Raw genomic sequence first — 18,727 nt, forward strand, 5'->3', positions numbered from 1 at the left:
GGCTGAGAATAAAGACGTCACTGGGAGGGGCCACGAGTGCGCATGCGCAGACGCTACCAGTTGCGGGAGGTCACCGTGGATTGTAAAGTAATAAAATGCTAAACATGCCTTAGAACATTAAAACAAAACAATAAATGTAAACCTTATACATAGATTGTATGTTTTTTAATGCACTGGTCGTTTTCAGGTTGGTTGATTTCATAAAGAAGCCAGATTTTTTTGTTGATTAATAGCCTAGGCCTAACATTAAAAATAAATGTGTATATAAATATGATAATAACATTGATTTAACGCATTTGTGCTACAGTCATAAAAAAAAAAAATTAACAAAATAGGCAAAAGTGCATGAATCAAAAATGGTCAGCCCAAACTTTTAGATTTTTTTTTGACAGTTTCAAAGTAAATGTACAGTTCAAACAAAATCTTACAAAATTCATACTTTGATTAAATCTTTGGGTGATTCATTGTTTGAAATGTAATATTAGGCTAATTATTACATTTAATTTGTAATCATTTAGTGAATTAATTAGAATGAAATTCCTTTAATTGTAGCCTTTTTACTGTAAGATGATGTTTCTACGAAAATAGCCAAAACCTCTCCTGTTTATGATTTATGACCACCAGAGGGCGGTCTATATTTACAAATTCTCATTACTTGTACTTTTTGTTGGTTGTAGCATTACACTAGCAGATGCAGAGAGATTGATGACGTCTGTCATCTTAATATGCACATTATGAAACCAACAAATGAAAACTGTTTCTGTTATAACACTTATGTTTATATTATAGTTATATGTCAATCATAGGCAATACTATTAGCTAAATACTTAGAAACAGGCTTCTTAATTTTTATAGGCCAATTTACAGAGGAAGATAATTCATCTTAATTTTTTACTTAATCAAAATGCTAATCCGTTGCAAAACTGTTGCACTAAGAGAAACAATGAGTCCCTAACTCTAATATTGTTTTGAGAACATTACAGTAATTTTAGCTCACCAATCCCTGTCCATATGTGGGACTGAATCACTGTCGTGATAAGAAAGCTAAGTCAACCAATGCCAGCAAATGTTTTATTTTCAGAAAGCATCTGTGCACTATTTATTCTTCTGCATGGCTCTGCAGTATGGAGATTTACTCAGGCTTAGGCTTATTGTGTTCATGAGGCATAAGTAAAATATAGAACATAAATGATAATAGTTTTATTCCCCCTTTCTGTTATCTGATAAATTACAAATGTGTTCGACTGATACACTAAAGAGCCCTTGGGTAAATCAGTCCCAGCTGCTTATGCAACAAGTGTTAATATGTGTGCAAATCCATTTATGCATTTGGAAATCACATTTAAAGGTGTAGTACAATTACTGGTACATTATTTCTGTTGGATGCTCCCAATTAAGTGTACTAATGCAGCCATTACTGGCTACAAGTGCATGAGCACAATCATTTGCTAAACTATTGCAGCCAAACAGCTCTGGCCACATTGAATGTCTTTAATATTTATCCCAAAACTTTCATTAGCACTTCACCTTGGTGTCATTCGTTTCTTCTGGTAAAGGCTGGATAAAACCAGTCATATTTTCTCTCTACCTCCCTCTTTCTCCAAAGGTCGATAATCTGCTTGGGGCAGTCTTGACCTATGGTATAACTCATGAATATATGATCTGCCTGAAGCAAAAAAATAACTAAAAAAATACTTCACCCTGGGTTCATTCAGGCTGCTCACTCTTACCAACACATATAAACTTGTGTTGTGAGATGTCTGCAGTGATGCGCTCTCTTCTGTTGCCCCTGAGCACAGGAACATTTGGCTCTCTGCTCAAACTCTAATTTTCTCAGAAGGAAGGAATAACTGATGGCCACCTACTTGACTGCCATTTATTATCTGCTCCCCAGCAGCCCAGAGCAGTCTTTCAATCCCCCGGTTTCACCTCAGACTGTTTTGCCCAGCCAATCACTGTAAATCCAGTTCATTTTGCTCAAACACTGGCCTTCAGGGGACACAGTGCGTGGATGTGCTGTGAGCTTTAACACATACATGAATTTGATTGTTAGGTTTTTGACTGGGAGGGCAAATTTAAATCATTCCACTTCAAAGAATGACATGGGTTTTTTATTTATTTTTTATTATTATATTTCATTTACTTTCACCCACACATCTTTTAATGCGGTGAGTGGGACTCCCTGTAGAGAAGGAAAAAAAGGTAATTGTTGTTTTACTGTAATGTATCAGTTGTTTCTCTTTAGGCAGCAATGAAATGAAACGGAAAGCCATTTTTCACTTCTCCTGAGAAAAAGACCTCAATAAAACTAAAGGAAGCAATCAAAAGTAACATTTTTCATGAGATTCTTCCAAAAACAAGTTATCTGTGCTGTTATCCACAATAATTTAATGGTTCTGTACTCTATTACAATAATTGGTATTTGTTTCAAGTCTTATTTTAGTATGTAATTTTAGGATAAATATCTGAGATGATGTTGCTACACTACATTTCATACGTTTGGGGTCAGTAAGGTGAAATATATATATATATATATATATATATATATATATATATATATATATATATATATATATAATTTTTATTCAGCAAGGATTCATTAAATATATAAAAAGTGTCAGCATTTATTTCATGAATAACAGGCATTTATTATGTGTAAAAAATATTTTTAAATATTTATTTTAAAAAAATGTTGCTCTGTTTACCTTAACTTTATGTTCATCCAGTAATATTGAAGGAAAATTAATGGTTCACTGATAATAAAAATTAATGTTTCTTGAGCAGCTAATCAGCATATCAGAGTGATTTCTGATATGGATCATGTGACACTATGATGATGCTGAAAATTCAGCTTTGCCATCACAAATTACATTTTTTATTATATAGTAAAAATAGAAATATATATTAGTATTAATATCTGACAGGATTACGGTTTTCACTGTATTTTTGTTCAAATACAACCTTGATGAGACATTTCTAAAACATGAAAAATTCCTACACCATAATAATTTAAAGGGGTCATACGATGCGATTTAAATTTTTCCTTTCTCTTTGGAGTGTTAAAGCTCTTGGTGCATAAAAAAGATCTGTAAAGTCGCAAAGACTAAAGTCTCAAATCCAAAAAGGATATTCTTTATAAAAGTTAAGACTCGTCCATGCCCTCCTAAAATGCCTCTTTTAACACGGCCCCACATCTCTATGTCACTATGTGGGAAGATTTGCATAACGCTGCCCAGATGTTCAAGCAAAGAAAGAAGGTGTAACAGCATCATATGACCCCTTTAATAAAATAAACTGAGTATTTTTGCAATTGTGTCATGTTGGTTTACTGCTTGTTATGTAACACTTAAGCTAATCCACGTAAGAACACATTGCAAGATTTCCTTAAAGTTGAGTGTTTTCATTTGTGCGTCTCTCAGCAGCAGGGCTTGATAGGGTGAAGGGCCTCGAACGCATCCCCCAGAGGATGCATGTGAAGGGCATCCATGTGGCATAACGCTCCAAGAAGAACCTCATCATGCCGGCTAATTTGTTTGAGCAGGTGTTTATACAAAAAGGGAAGACAAAAAAGGGGGTAGACTTGTTATGTCTTGTATAACACACTGGCAGATGACTGTAATTATCGTTATATGTATATAAATACCTTTGCAGTGTTAGTTTTAGTAGAACTCTTTTTGTATTACCGTTTCATTTCCTATTCAGACTTCAGAGACATTAAGTATTGCTTAGAGGAGATGACCGAACACATAGGAGGGAGAGAGAGCAAAAGCATGCAGGTGTTTCCAGAGATAAATCCAAAAGATCCTCCCCGCTGCGCGTCAGGCAGCCACAACCTCGGCAGTCATGAGAGGTAATTAAAATCAGCGCGATCATTGCATGTTTGGAGAGGTGCACTTTGGGGAGGAAGGATGCTCTGGCACTTCAGCGGAGGAGGGAACAGAGCAAAATCATCAGCCATTGTGTACAGAGGCTGCCTCCCACTCAGCTGCCTCACAAAGCTCTGATTTACTCCCATGTCGATGAGAGTACCAATGCATGGAAATGATCGTACACGATGTGGACATCTCTGACGTGATGCTGGACAAGCGCATGTCCCTGTTGCACATGTTACAATTGACATGTTCTGATACGGACACACAAAAAGGGAGAGAAGGTAGTTTTTGGGGTCACTGGCTCTCTCTTGGTTCCCCACTTGTTAGTGACAGCTGGCAGCTGGGAGCCAGCTTTGCCCCTTGGTGAACACCTGGGTAAAATCCCCCTCGGCCCGTCATAGAATCCCAGAAGCTCCTTCTCACCTCCTGAGGGAGGGCAATTTTCTCTCCTCTGCTTTTGCCTGTGGGTTTTTATCTTAAGTGGAGATTTCATCTCACTCGTATTTTAAAACAAAATTATTCCCAACATGAAGATTTGGGAGTAGAAGCAAAGCTTAGCATTATAAGAATAAAAAAAAGTGTCTTGACATGCACCGATAAATTCCTACAATAAACCGATAATTATTTTCATGTAAATTATATATATATATATATATATATATTAAAAAATTAAGATTTTTTTCTAAAATTTCTCTTATATAATCACCAAAATACCTTTTTTCAGCAAATCAGCAAATTAAACATCTGAAGGATTACGTAACACTGAAGATTGGAGGCAGCTGAAAATACAGCTTTGCCATCACAGGAATAAATTATATTATATATATTAAAAAAGGAAACAGTAACTTCAAACTGTAATAATATCTCACAATATTACTGTTTTTACTATACTTTAAATCTTTTTTATCAAATAGATGCAACCTTGGAAAAACTTCTTTCAGAAATATCCGAAATGTCTTACCAACCCCATACTTTCGAATGATAGTGTCCATGAAACACAATAATTTCATAAAATAAATGAATTCAGTAACTCATTCTTATATGGTTTACAGCTTGCTACGTAACACTTCAGTATATAGAAACATATTATTTATATTGTTACTACTCTCCTTTACCGAGCAGATGTATTTAATGTATTTAATAGAAACACAGACACTGGTGTGATCTTGTTAGCATCAGACGGGCAGAAATAAACAGCAGAATCAATAGCTGATTCCGGAAAACTTGAGCATTTTATCACACAGACTCATATAGTCTGAAGGGTGGGGGTGCGGGATAACTCCCGGACATAATATGCATTCCTTCACTTTATCACACTTTGATAAATATATCTGTGACAAACTTGACAAGATGAGGGGTCTCATATATATTCATACGCAGCCCAATGAGAGCGGAGATACCTTCAAGCCCTTCGTAGCCGAGTGGGATGAAATATAGCTCTGATTCATTGCGGTGTGCTATGTGTGTTGGCAGCTGACATTAACCCATATGGTGAATCATGTGTGTCAGTGTCACAGTCCTTGGGGGCTTCAGAAGCCCGTGAGAGGAGCGGGACAATGTGGATGGAAGTGATGGAGGGGTCTGTCCTGTTTTGGCCTGCTCAGGGTCAGAAAATGTGCTGAGAAAACAGAAAACGGCAGCATTTTCAACAAGTAATGGGGCAATACTTTGCCATGACCTGATTTACTGTAATCATTTGTCCACATACAGTACCTTTTCCCTTTTAAAGGCAAGCCAGTCCCTGTTAAACACTACTGAATAAGGGTAATCCAATGCTTATTGGAGAAAACCTGTTGCTGCATTGTGAAAGTTAATAATTGTTTTGGCCCATGTTCATTGGCATATTTGGAGCCCAGATCTTGTCATCTTGCTCTTGAGATTTCATTAACAGCCTTGGATAAGATGGTCGTCTCATAAGACAGATGCATTTTATGTAGAAAAATAAATTACTGTGTCTAACTCACCATGATAAAGACTGTTAAAGACTTGATTTAGTTTGTGTGGCAAACATATGATGCCTCAGTCTTGGTCTGTTTATCTCCATTAGTTCTTAAGTCCAGAATCCTATCCCTGTTCTGTGACCTGTTCCATGTGGCGGTTTTGACAGAAAATGAATAGATAATTAACAACCAGTTCACACAGAACGCATCCCACTGAGCTGTTTTAATTGTTCTCAATGTAAACACATGATAGACTGATGGCACTCTCTTTTATCACATCTTTTGCAGCATCTCACCACTCAAGGTAAAATAAGTTCAACCTAATAAAGAAAAAAATTCACCTTAAACCTTGGATGTGTTTCTCGTTTTGGATTGTTCTTTTGATTGCCTGATGGGACACACTTAAGGGGTTGGCAGGATTGCTTTGATTAGAATTGACTATTTGTGTGGTTTATTTGAGTGTGAATGCTGCCATCTGAGTCTTAGCGTGCACCAAACAAGCGTACCATGACCCTTTGTTTTTCAGGGGGTCTCTGTCCATTTTCAAACACGCTCTAGTGAGGTTCGACTAATATATGAACACAACATGGACCAAAGATATCGAAACAAACCAAAAACAGGTTGTGATATCACAAGATGTGGTTCTTATCATCATAAGAGCAATGGTCCCCATTGGTACTGCTGTCTACCTACAGCAGATATACATGTACAACAAACATATTTAACCCAGCACATAGCAGCTTTGGATATTTGGTAAGTTCCCAAAATACACATTGTAAAAGATGTCAAGTCTAGATGTGAACATATCCTCATGCCTTTTGTTTTATATATTTATTGTTTGGTGGTCATATCTTTATTTAGCCATTTGTTGTACATTTTCTTTCTTTCTTGTTATTTTTTGGGGGGGTTTGGTTTTGGTCTGGACCAAGGAAGCTAGAAAACAGAACTACAAGTGTAAGTACAGCCTTATAGGGAGATATAAATACTTGGAGATTTAAAATAAACTAAAATGTATATTAAGCAGTCCCTATGTAACAGCGATTTGGTAATTGATGCTTCTAATAAAGTGATAAAAAGGTCTCAAGTTTACAAGACTACAAGTGTGGGCACAGGCCTTTGGTGTCTTTCTCAAGTGTGATGCGTTTTGAAGATACAATTTCAAATGAAAAGTTTCGAGACCCTATGTTCTTTCCATCCTGCTGCGCAGCATCTTTCATTTTTATTTACACATTCTGTGTGAAATAATTGCCATCAAATTGCGTTCTCAGTTTGTTTTTAGTCTTTGGGGATCCAAGTCTTCTGGGTAACCTCCCTGTGGTTCTGGGGAGTTTTGTATTGTTTGCGATGGCTCTGATTTTCTCTGACGCTGGTTGAATATTCAGTTTGGAAGTGAGCAGTTTGACAGCATTTCACTTGGTTCAAGGAACTTAAAAAGGGCCTGAAAAGATGCTAATTTGGATATCAAAGTGAATGGGTTGTCCTCTGGCATTTGGGAAAGAGCCAGCCAGATGTTAGGCTAATATTTTTTTTCAGTGATAGAGACCTTCACTTGTATTATGCAGCCCAATAAACCTTGTTAAATGGGATCACTGATTGCAGTGGGGAGTAGAATGAGTAAGTGTGTGTGTCTTTTCGAGGCTGAAAGAGTCAGACAACCATAATGTATGCGTCCGTGTCCTCCTCACACGTCTATGCAGTTGTTCTCAACTTAGCAATCCACTCACACACTCTGTATAACCTCGGAGGTATATAAGCCTTGTGCACGCAGCGGGGTAACAAGCCCAGGTGTCTCTATCATCTGTCATGGTATGGTGACAGCTTGCTTGAGACTGCTGGGTGGAGACAGATGCAAACCCCACCTTGTTTTCCCTCATCCAGATGCTATGTCAACCTCTCCAATTCTCACTGACTTGGAAATATTATGAAGTTTTGGGGTCATGCAGTTTATGTACCTGAGTGATCTGCTCATCTAATTAGAATTTTAGATGACATCTGTAGAATTAATTATTCTGTGTAGCAGATTCAAAGGTTTCAGTCAACTTACATTAACTGACATGATAGGAGTAACGTTTAAAGGCAATTAAGTGAGCTGTAGATATTTTGTAAAAATGAAAATATGTTTTCAGAAACTTAAAGTAAAGCTTCATAAGTTCAGTGTATATACAAACACATTTTTGTTTTACTTCTAATTTTTAGTTTTACAACAGTTTAACTTTATCTTTACATACATGATTGCATACTGCAGAATGTTGCATTTTATGTGAAGACTATATGTGGTCTAAATATATCTATAATATCTATAAAATCTATATGGTAAATATACACACAGGCCAGGCTTAAAGCTAGGGTGACCACACTTTCTCTTTTTTTTATTTCTAAATTGCCTAAAATCTCTGGGTTTGGACTTTGATTAGCTATTGTTTTCATGCTTGCTGAAGGTAATGCCTAGAAAGTAGTTTACTTAGTAGCTTGCAGGTATTGTACATAATTGACCACTTGTGCTGGGATCTACAGAGAATGGTCAACGGAGTAATACATATACATTTAATGTACAAGGACTGTAGCGAGCACGCTAGTTGAAAAACAAGGCCAAAACTCAGACATTTTAAGCAATTTGGATATTCCGCATAGGACTGTACAGAAGGCTGTACAGTCACCCTATTAAAATACAACACTCAGTTTTATAAAATATCTAATTTTATATGCACCAAGGGACCTTTGGTTCAAAAAGGCTGAAGACCCTGATGGACACTAATGGACTTTGGTGAAACATAAGTAGATTCAAGGTCTTTGACCTTTCGTATGGGAGTTATTTTAGTACTTTATACCTGCCACACAAAATACAATAGGTGAACTACACTAACAAAATTAGTTCAGTTTGTCCTTACTGGTAACTCACTCCCAATCTTTTTTATTCTGCCTTAAACCATGAACACATGCTTAAGGAAGGTCTTTACGCTCAATCACTTTTATCTCTAGCAGGGACCATTACGAGGAAGAACAATTTCACCCTGATTAAACACTTACACTCAGAATTAACTGCTGCTAAACATCGAGCACTTGTGCTAGGAACTGTAGAGAGCGAAAGCTTTCATAGAACTCTGTACTGAGAGAAACGTCTCTCAAGATGTTTCTGAATACATTCAGTGGGCCCCAAACTTGAAATCAAAAAGACTGCTGTCTAACACAATCCTTTAAAACGTTTTACATTTCTAATGAGACAATTAAGAAATGGAGATCTGATTGTATGATTGTTGCATGCCCACAAAACGGTGTCAATAATTAGATCTAAACGTTACAGTGTGCACTAGTGAGAAAGAATGGAATTAGGCCTAAACTAATTGGGAAAATTAGTCATTCACAAGGAGAATCATGCATTTCAAATTGACCACCCAGTGAGAGCTTCTGTAACATTTATAAATATGTATACGCTTTTCTCAATGCTTCACCCAGCTCTCAGCAATTAGCTTTGTTTTCCTTAAATGCCTTGTGATTGTGTGTCCTACATGTCTTTGTTCTTTGCTGAGTGTTTGCGAAAGCACACACTTCGCCATTAGGCTTCAAACACGAGTGAGTTCTTGTCTCTTTGCACAATAAATTTGACGACGCAATTGTTGAGAACATGTGGGTGATTAATCTGAGTGCCGCATCTTGTCTGTTATTTTTTTATTACCCCTGTAAGTGTGCTGTCAGAGCACGCGCTACATCGCTCCTATGTCTATACGGTAAGCGGCTCTCGAGCCAGTGGCTCAGTCATTATCTGTTTACACCAATTGACTCTGCCATTTCCTCAGCCCCCTTATCTCTCTCCGTAGCAATTCAAGCCGAGTGTGAATAAAATTATCCTGGTAGTTATGAATAGCTGCTCTGAATGTTGCTTTCGTACTAGAGGAAGCCTATTTAAATTAAGTCGTGTTCAGCTGTTCCCCGCATTGCTGTCGCTGAAGAAAATGAATAAATAAATAAAAGTCTAGAAATGAGAAAATAAGACGTGGAACTGCAGTGTTACTCAACAAAAAGGAGACGAGAGAGAAGGATGTTCAGCACACCTAGTGAACGCGAAAATCAGGCGAAATGAAGAGACACGGTAAAGTCACCAAAGAGTCAAAGCTTTAGTCAACAGCCATGATGAGTTCAATCTGAAATAATGGGTTTGCAGTGCAAAAAAAAAAACATTCCTAAGCCATTTCCCCATTTCCTGTAAAGACAGCATCACACATAGATTGACTGCTGTCACAACGAGGGAGTTCACTGACCTCCGTCTGTGGGCCCAGCCTGTCTTACAGGAGGAAGCTGAAGATGTGATTGAGAAGGTCACACTAAATCTGATCCTCCCGCTCCTGTCTGGGCCTGTGTGAAATAGTCTGGGAGGATTTGAGCGCTGAACGTTAATATATTAGGGCAGATTGGAGAGATAAGGCGTGTTTTATCACTAGAAGAGGTTATTTTAAAAATGTTGACACAGCAGCTCAGATTGGAATCTTGCTGGATGAGGCTTGCGTTGTCTCTGGTCTGTGATAGAAGAGCCTCTAATTTGTTGTATAATAAAGACTCCAAAAATAGCTGAATTATGGGCAGACACCCTAAATGTTCTGATTGCTTAAGTGGGACTTATTGGAATTTCTGTGAGAGATGTTTTTGGTGTGCGTGGCTGTGAAAAAAATTAAATGGTATATGCAAAGAGGCCCTAAACAGTATTTGGACATGCATTAAATACAACATGTCAACCAAATAGCATTGGCCAACGCACACATGTTTGGAAGACATCATAGGTCATCATATACACGTTTTTTTGTTTTTTTTTAACAATCTATCTACTGCTTAATATTTTGACACAGCAAACTGAATTGTGTGTTTGTGTTAAATGAGCACTGATTCACTGATAATAAATGTATGAGTGAGATTATTAACATTATTAACATTTTGGACAGAATGAAACAGAATTACAATTTCAATTATAATTTAGAATACGAAGCCATAAAATAAATAAAACCATATTGGGTGGCTACTCAGGTTTATAAAATTGTATTTATATAGATTATATATTTAGATAAGTCCTTGATGAGATTATCACTGCATTATTCTTCTATAGCAGCTATGTACTGTTATCTGTAGCCTGTAGCCTGTAATGGTTCACTTATGAAAACGTCAGACTTGAGCAGAAACATCGCCTGTAGAGTTAGGGAGAGTTAAGACGGAGGAAATGGAATTGACAGGCAGAGATTAAAACATCGTTATGGTGAGGATGGCTGACTATCTCCAGACTCAGGCTGAGAGGAGCCAATCTGCAGCCTGCACTTGCTCCTGTAGATAACTCACCCAGTGAATCATCAAAGCCTGTTTAGAAAGCACACATCCAAAATTCCCTTCATCCTTTTCAGTGCAGAAATTAGGTTTTCATAAATCCTCTTGTTTTAATTTTCATCCATCAGTCTTGCCGCTGCTTAACAAGCATGCTCAGCGAGCAAAACAGTCGCTTTTTCAGACAACATGAAATTATGGTGTTTCTCAAAGTTTCCACGCCTTTTCTTTTCTTCAGTCATCAACCTAGGCTCATCTCAGGCATACATTTTTTGTCAAACCCCTAAAACCTGTACAGAATTCACTGCAGTTACCAGCTGATATGAACATCAGTGGCAGACGTGTTTCCTCGCATATTCCCACATGAAAAATACCTAGTAATTTATAGTAAAGACTATAGTGCATTGAACGTTACTATAGTAAAGTACTTAATTTGTTGTGGTGAAGTCACGTGATGAAACAAAGACCATCACAAGCAGCTTTTTAATAATACGATTCATAGAAAGTGTACAGTGTCATTTACACAAGCACTAAACGCCATCATGGTGAGATTCATTAAACTGAAATATGAAATAAACATTAATTTAACAACATTTTGTATAACATTAAACCCTAATAAACATAACAGACAATCAAATAAATAAATAAGAAGAAACATAGTTATTTCAAAGACATCAAAACATCAAATTCAAACAAAATTTGAAATGCAACGCAGAGAATTCTGGGAACGTCAGTTTACGTTTTTTCCCTGGAAATTTCACAGGAAATTACCGTTAACCATTTAACAGGTTTGTACTGTAGCATTTTCACAGTTTTTTTTACAGTTAAAATCACAGTAATTTTTTATAGTAAAGGGTATATTATGCAGTAAAAACTAAAGTAGGCTATACTTCAGTATTTATTACAGTTTATCAGTTCACTATAGTTAATACTACAGTACGCTGTAGCATTCATTAACAAAATGTTGTAAATACTATAATATATACAGTATAATACACTTTTCCATAGTATGGTTCAAAAACATAGTATTTACTATAAATTAGTAGGCATAATAGTTTGCTATACATTACTAGGCCTATAGTATTTTTTCATGTGGGATAGTATGCATGACCTCAAAACAAGTTACAACAGATCATGATTTGTAAACTAATGCATTGTTCCTTTTCATGACATAATTAGCTGCACATGTATGGCTTTTCTACAACTCTAATATCATTTTGCCGAAATGTCGCCACAGGCACGTTTTTCCATTGTGGTTGAGGGTTGCATAAGCATGTAGATGGTGTCAGGTTAAAGGGCTCAAAAGGGGCAAACAGGTGAAGAGCGAGGCACTGCCTGAAAAACATGACCTTTGTGTGATAGTTATCTGGCTACTAGGTGGGAGTGAGCTGGTGGGCACCCATGAGGAATAGCAATGCTTTTGTTGGTAATCTTCGCACGATCAACCTGTCCTGTTTTGTGTCTATGACTCAGATCTCCCTGATTTCCAAAAGACACTCACTCAGTACCGCCTGCATGGATGCCCTCGCTCACCCCTGCGAGGGACCGACCTCAGGGTTATTCCTGACCCTTATTCCTCCTTATCCACCAAAACAGCCTCTTGAGAGACTTGCCTCAGGTAATGTCAGTGACAAAAAAGCCCACCTGCACATTCATATTCAGCCAGCCACACACCTGAGTTCTTCTGTGCTTTTATTTGGTGCCGTGGGATGATTTTCTTTGCAGATGTGCAGCTATTCACCTGTCTGGAGGTCCAATGTGCTCTTCTGACTCTAAACCTTCAGTCTGACGGCTCGGCGCTCACTCAAACTGGCCTAAATCAAGCAGCGCTGCCCTATTGAAGATGAAGAGGTGCAGCCTGGAGCTCATGCGCCACAGACAGGGCTCCTATTGATTTTATAGCACAAGCTGCTGGTAAGCTGTGCTCTCTCTGGCATACTAAATTCCCTGCCCTTCTAGGAGGGCTTGATGAACTGCCCAGATAGCTTTCACTCATTCCTCCTGTCAGAAGCACTTGAGCTAGATGAATGTCTTACCTGTGCCTCGTGTGCATGCGACTCACTTAAATGTTACCCGCCGACTCTTGAAGATTTTTTACCGCAGTCTCTGATGATGATTGGCTTTTTTTGTAAAAAAAAAAGTAGTTTTAAGTGCTTTTCCAGTTTTCGTGTTGGAGGATTTATCTTCTGATGTATGAAGACAGGACATTTTCAGCTGGCACACATGACCTCTCAGTCAAAATAGATAGATAACAGTTAAACAACATGACGCAGGTTGCCATTGTTTTGCAAACACACAGAATGGATGTGCCTTCATAAAGTCAACATGAAATGATTCCTCAAGACTCCAAACATTGGACTAAAATAGTTTTAAATGCAACCCAAAAAAAAAACAAAAAAAAAATCTACAAAATAGCTCCCTCTAAAAGAGGCTGTTTGGACAGAACTTTGAAAATGTAATTATTTAACACTCAAGTTTTGATTAAAATATAACATCTGTTGTGCAGCTGCATATAGTATAGCTGCAAAAGTTCAAATATTTCAGTACACTGAAAGTTGCAATCAGATCCAAAATTTTGCAAAGATTTTGCATATGTGTGTGATTGGAACATTATTTCTGTCTGTCAGTTTTTAGAGATAGTGAAAAGGCGACTTCAGAGACAACATCAGAGTTTCATTCACAGCACAAGCCATGTTTGATTCATGAGCAAATGACTCTTATAAAGTGGCTCTTTTGAAAGAGTCGGTCAAAAAGATCCACAAATCAGTCTTTAACTCGCTGCCTCACTGAACCATAACTCATTTTTCCCTTATGTCCAATTCAAAGCGAACTAGGAACGTCTTCTAATTAAGATATACATTCACAACAGATTTTTTTATGCAACATAAGGTATTCTAAAAATTTACATTTTTAATAAAAATATTCTTTAACATAGTTTAGCATAGCAATTGTAGTGTCATAGTTATATTATATTTAGTCTGGGGACCAGCTTATATCAGGTGAAAAGGAAAATCAAACAGTTTGCTTTTATTAATTTAAGATTTGGATGTAAATTGGGTCAATTTTGATTTCATGTTGACTTTAATATTCTTCCATCCCTGATTCTGAACCAAAAAATACTGTTGTTATGATACATCAATGCTCCTGTTTCCTCATTATATAAAATTTGAAGGTCAGTTTGCACACATTTTGTGAAGAAGACAAAGAGTGAATTGTTGGCATTCTTAAAACTGACTTTATTTTTCTAAATCTTTAAATATCTCTTCGACTATTATCTTTATTGATGTAAACTACAGTATTTAAAAGGTGTGCTTTTTTTCTACAGCATGTTTCAAGCTGAGACTGCTGTTTTCGTTGAGAGGTCACATACACAATGATGCAGGCCAAAGGGCCTAAGACTCTATGGATGTGATTGGCTGAGCAATAACAGTCCTGGTAAGAGGAGCTAATGCGAGGCTGTGATGGAGATGAAGGAGCAAGCAAGCGAAAGTGAGAGACCCGGCGACGGGCGCTTCGGAGTAGGCAGAAGAGACAGGCACTAGGTGCTCTGAGAGAGACTTGAAGGGTTAAACTGTTCAACTGTGCCCAGTGCACTCCAGTGGACTCCTTCAAATATGAAACACTTAGTTCTAGACCCAGAACATCACAATTTCACAACATAAAGTGGATCCGAACGAAAGGCAACATTTACAGTAATATTCCCAGTGAGGCGGCAGATTGCTAGCATGACTTCGCTAAGCTGAATGAAATAAAACTGGAGATGAATGACTGGCTTGCATGAATCTGGAGGCTAAAGTACATGTTCTGTACTCTTGGATGTTCTGAAATGAGATGAATTTCTGGAAAAACTACACTATTATAGATGTTTCAGGATCTACTTCCGTTTCTACCTAACTGACAAAGGGATTAATAATTGCGACAGATGCGAAGGAAAACTTACTGTATACATTATATCATTACATCTGGATGTGTTTTGCATACATGGTAAAGAATTTTTCTTTTCTTTTTTCAATGTAACTATTTTTAAGGGCAGATCTGTTGTTTTCTCTGTTGGCTGAACTTCTTTAAAGCCCTTGTATGCTTTTTATATGAAAACCAAAAGCCCTTGGAGTTTATATTCATCAGTATGATATTGATAACATTAACTAAGCAACTAAATAACAGTATACATTTATATTTTGTAGTTAGGTATAGTTCAGTATAGCAGTGATGTAGCATTAATGGAGATAGAATGAGCAATATATATTTTCAAAGAGGTGTTGTATGCATGGTTATAAGCATAGGGTTGTTTGTTGTTTTGTTATTGTGTATAGACTTGAACCTGAAAATCCCATCAGCCCATTTTGAGGCTTGTCTATTCATGATGTGTGAATGGTCCAAGTGCTCAGGGCAGTTCCTTTTGATTTCATAACATTCGGATTTTTATAAACTCTTGATGCACAGCTTTCGGTAAATGTACGAACAATATTTTCTCCAAAAACATTTTAACTATAGACGATTAAGAAATCTACATTTGGCAGCCGACTGCTTTTCTTTCGCTAACAGATAAAAAAACAAAACTTTATAATAATGACCACAATATCCATATTAATAAGCAAAAGGGCCTCCAGTAAACCTCTTATCAAGGATATCTCATTGTAAATCACATAAAATTGTAAATCATTAGAATCTCAATGAAAACAATGTAATACCAAAAAACTTTGGTTGGCTAAAAGATCATATTTAATAACAAGCATTTTAACCCTGTTATAAAAGTTTATGCAGGGGGTTTTGCAATGGAAATAATGGGAGTAAACATTAAAAATAAATAACAGAACTGTGTGGATGGCATGCAGAGCCTGGCCAAGTAGCTTGAGGGCATCGTGGAGGTGGGATGAGTGGGGTGATCAGCATGAGACAGTGGCGCTAGATGTGGGCTCAATTTCCGACCCGGAAGAAAAACCAACAATGTATACAATCTTGTGAGTGTGAGGCAGCACTCACCAGCTATGGGCTACTGAGTTGTGCATAAGGCGAGTATCGGGACAGCCTTTCGGTTCATCAGTCAGAAGCGTTACAATCCTCCCCCTCAGAGGGCTTCACAGTTTCGCTGGGCTACCACTTCAGGAACTGCAGTCGCAGAACAAATAACATTGAGGACTAGCATTCTACTCAAGTAGCCCGTAGGGGGAGGGGTGTGTGTGTCAGGTGAAACGACAGAAACAGTGACTGAAAATTAAAGGATTAAAAGGAAGCACCAATGATCTAATAATTACCATCTACAGTCATGGCCAAAAGTTTTGGCAGTGACATACATTTTGTGTTTTGCAAAGTTTGCTGCTTCAGTATTTGTAGATTATCTGTCCACATGTTTCTATGCTATACTGAAAAACAATAAGCATACAGTTTTTTAATGCTTTTATTGGCAAAAACAATATGAGTCAATATTTACAGTCAGTGTTGACCCTTGCTTTTCATAACCTCTGCAGTTCGCTCTGGCATGACCGATACTAGCCTCTGGGCCAAATCCTCACTGATGGAGAGCCATTCTTGCCGTATTAGTTCTCGGAGTTGATCACAATTTGTGGGCTTCTGCTTGTCCACTCGCCTTTTGAGGATTGACCGAAGGTTCTCTATGGGATTGAGATCAGGGGAGTTGCCTGGCCATGGATCCAAAATTTCTATGTAATCATATTCTAGCCACTTCTTTATCACTCTTGCTTTGTGACATGGTGCTCCGTCATGCTGGAAAATTCACGGATCATCACCAAACTACTCATGGATCGTTGTAAAAAGGTTTTGATACCATTCTTGGCAGTGTTTTTGGACATGTTAATGAGAGAGCCCACACCCTTGGTTGAAAGCAGCCTCACATTTTGATGGTCTCAGGATGGTTCACTGTTGGCACGTCAGAGGTCTCATGGTAGCGTTCACCTTATATCTCCAAACAATTGATTTTCCAGATTTTTCATAAAAGTTGGAAGGAAGCTTCATCAGAGAAAATAACTTTGCACCAGTCTTCTGCTGTCTAATCCTTGTACTTCCTGCAGAATTTGAGTCTGTCCTTCAAGTTTTTCTTGGAGAGAAGTGGCTTCCTTGCTGCCCTTTGTCCAAAAGTCTTGGCCTCACTGTGCATGTAGATGCTCTCACACCGACCTGCTGCCGTTCATGAGCAAGCTCTTCACTGCTGGTGACACGATTCTGTATCTGACTCCTCATGAGGAGACAGTCCTGGCGCTTGCTGGACACTGGTACGTCTTCACTTAAGTCGAACCTCTCTTCTTGAAGTTCTAGATGATCCAGGAAATGGTTCTTTTAGGTGTAATATTCTTTGTAGCAATTTCCTTGAATGTGAGGCCATTGTGATCCACAGTGATGAAGGCTGCACACATTTCTTTGGAGGTAACCATTGTTAACAAGATCACAATGATTGGAAGCGCTTCTTCCCTCCTTTTATAGCAATCAGTCTGCTCTTACAATATCATTAGTATGATAGTGATTACACCTGACTAGTACTCACTCACACTTTCACATGTGCTGCTGATATGATTAGTCAATTAATGTTAGCTGATCATTTGGTGTCAGGATCAAAAAACAGTTAAATACATTTTTTATTCTTATGAAAAGTACATTTTTTGGCCATTGAAGCTTTAAGTAATAATTTAAAATTGCTCTACACAATAATCTAGAAACAATGTGAATGAACACCTTTGCAAAACACAAAATTGATGTTGCTACCAAAACTTGCCATGACTGTATATTTATATATAATGTTATAGAAAGAGGGTTATAGCCCTGCAGGCCTCGAGTGAATTCTTCTTCCTGCTGGGGTCCAGCTCAAGTCTGTGGTTGTAACCGCTTGGCCGTGGCACTTCCTCTGTGCTTAAACTCTCTCAGACTGGAGTGGTCCTCCTGTTGGCCGCATCTTTGAAGTCCTTAGCGTTGGAGTTGTGAGCCTGCAAAAACTCCCTCTCGGAGTTCAGCAAGGCACCCATTGCCGCCTTGGAGGGATCCCTGGACAGGGTGTACATGGAGATGTCTGCTGCAGCGGGGCCCGTGTACCCGCTCTTGCCCATGGGCGAAGCGTCACGTGAGGCAGGCTCGCTGGAGCGGCAGCTGGAGCGCCGGCGGAATCGGTAGCGGTAGCTGGGGATGCGACTGAAGGCCGACTTCTTGATCAGCTCGGTGCGGGACTTGGCGCGCTGCTTCCGGTGTTTCTCAATGAACATGTGCACGGCGAGCACGCCCACCATCTCGGCCATTATGAAGGACAGTGCGCCGAAGTAGAAGGACCAGCCGTATGAGTAACTCTTCTTCGAATCGCTCTGGCCAGGGTCGCCCGAATTGGCGGATATGTACACGATAATGCCGATGATGTTACTTAGGCCTGCGTGAGGAGTAACAGCAGAGGAGAGGGCAAGAGAGAAAAAAGAGAGAGAGAAAGTTATGGCTCAGCACGCAGCTGTGGCTCATCATTCCGTATCATTACACAAGAATGCATCACTTATCAGCCATGTGGAACACAGATAAAAAGAACAATTGAAACATTTTAATTCGCTTTTTATCTTCGCAATTATATTTAAGGGTAAATAATTAGCAGGTTGCTGTCGAATATTTAGATCATAACCAATAGGA

At 38.2% G+C, this 18,727-nt stretch overlaps 1 protein-coding gene across 1 annotated transcript in view; it reads right to left on the reverse strand.

Annotated features, from left to right (window-relative positions):
• Positions 1–15,510: 15,510 nt before the first annotated feature.
• LOC127952906 (voltage-dependent calcium channel gamma-3 subunit) overlaps positions 15,511–18,727 on the reverse strand; it is a 28,582-nt gene continuing 25,365 nt past the window's right edge. Inside the window, exon 4 of the mRNA XM_052551805.1 lies at positions 15,511–18,479. Coding sequence (XP_052407765.1) covers positions 17,986–18,479 — 494 coding nt within the window. The 3' untranslated portion in view covers positions 15,511–17,985. The remainder of the gene's footprint in view (positions 18,480–18,727) is intronic.

The sequence above is a fragment of the Carassius gibelio genome, chromosome B3, assembly GCF_023724105.1.
Source record: "Carassius gibelio isolate Cgi1373 ecotype wild population from Czech Republic chromosome B3, carGib1.2-hapl.c, whole genome shotgun sequence".
Lineage (NCBI taxonomy): Eukaryota > Metazoa > Chordata > Actinopteri > Cypriniformes > Cyprinidae > Carassius > Carassius gibelio.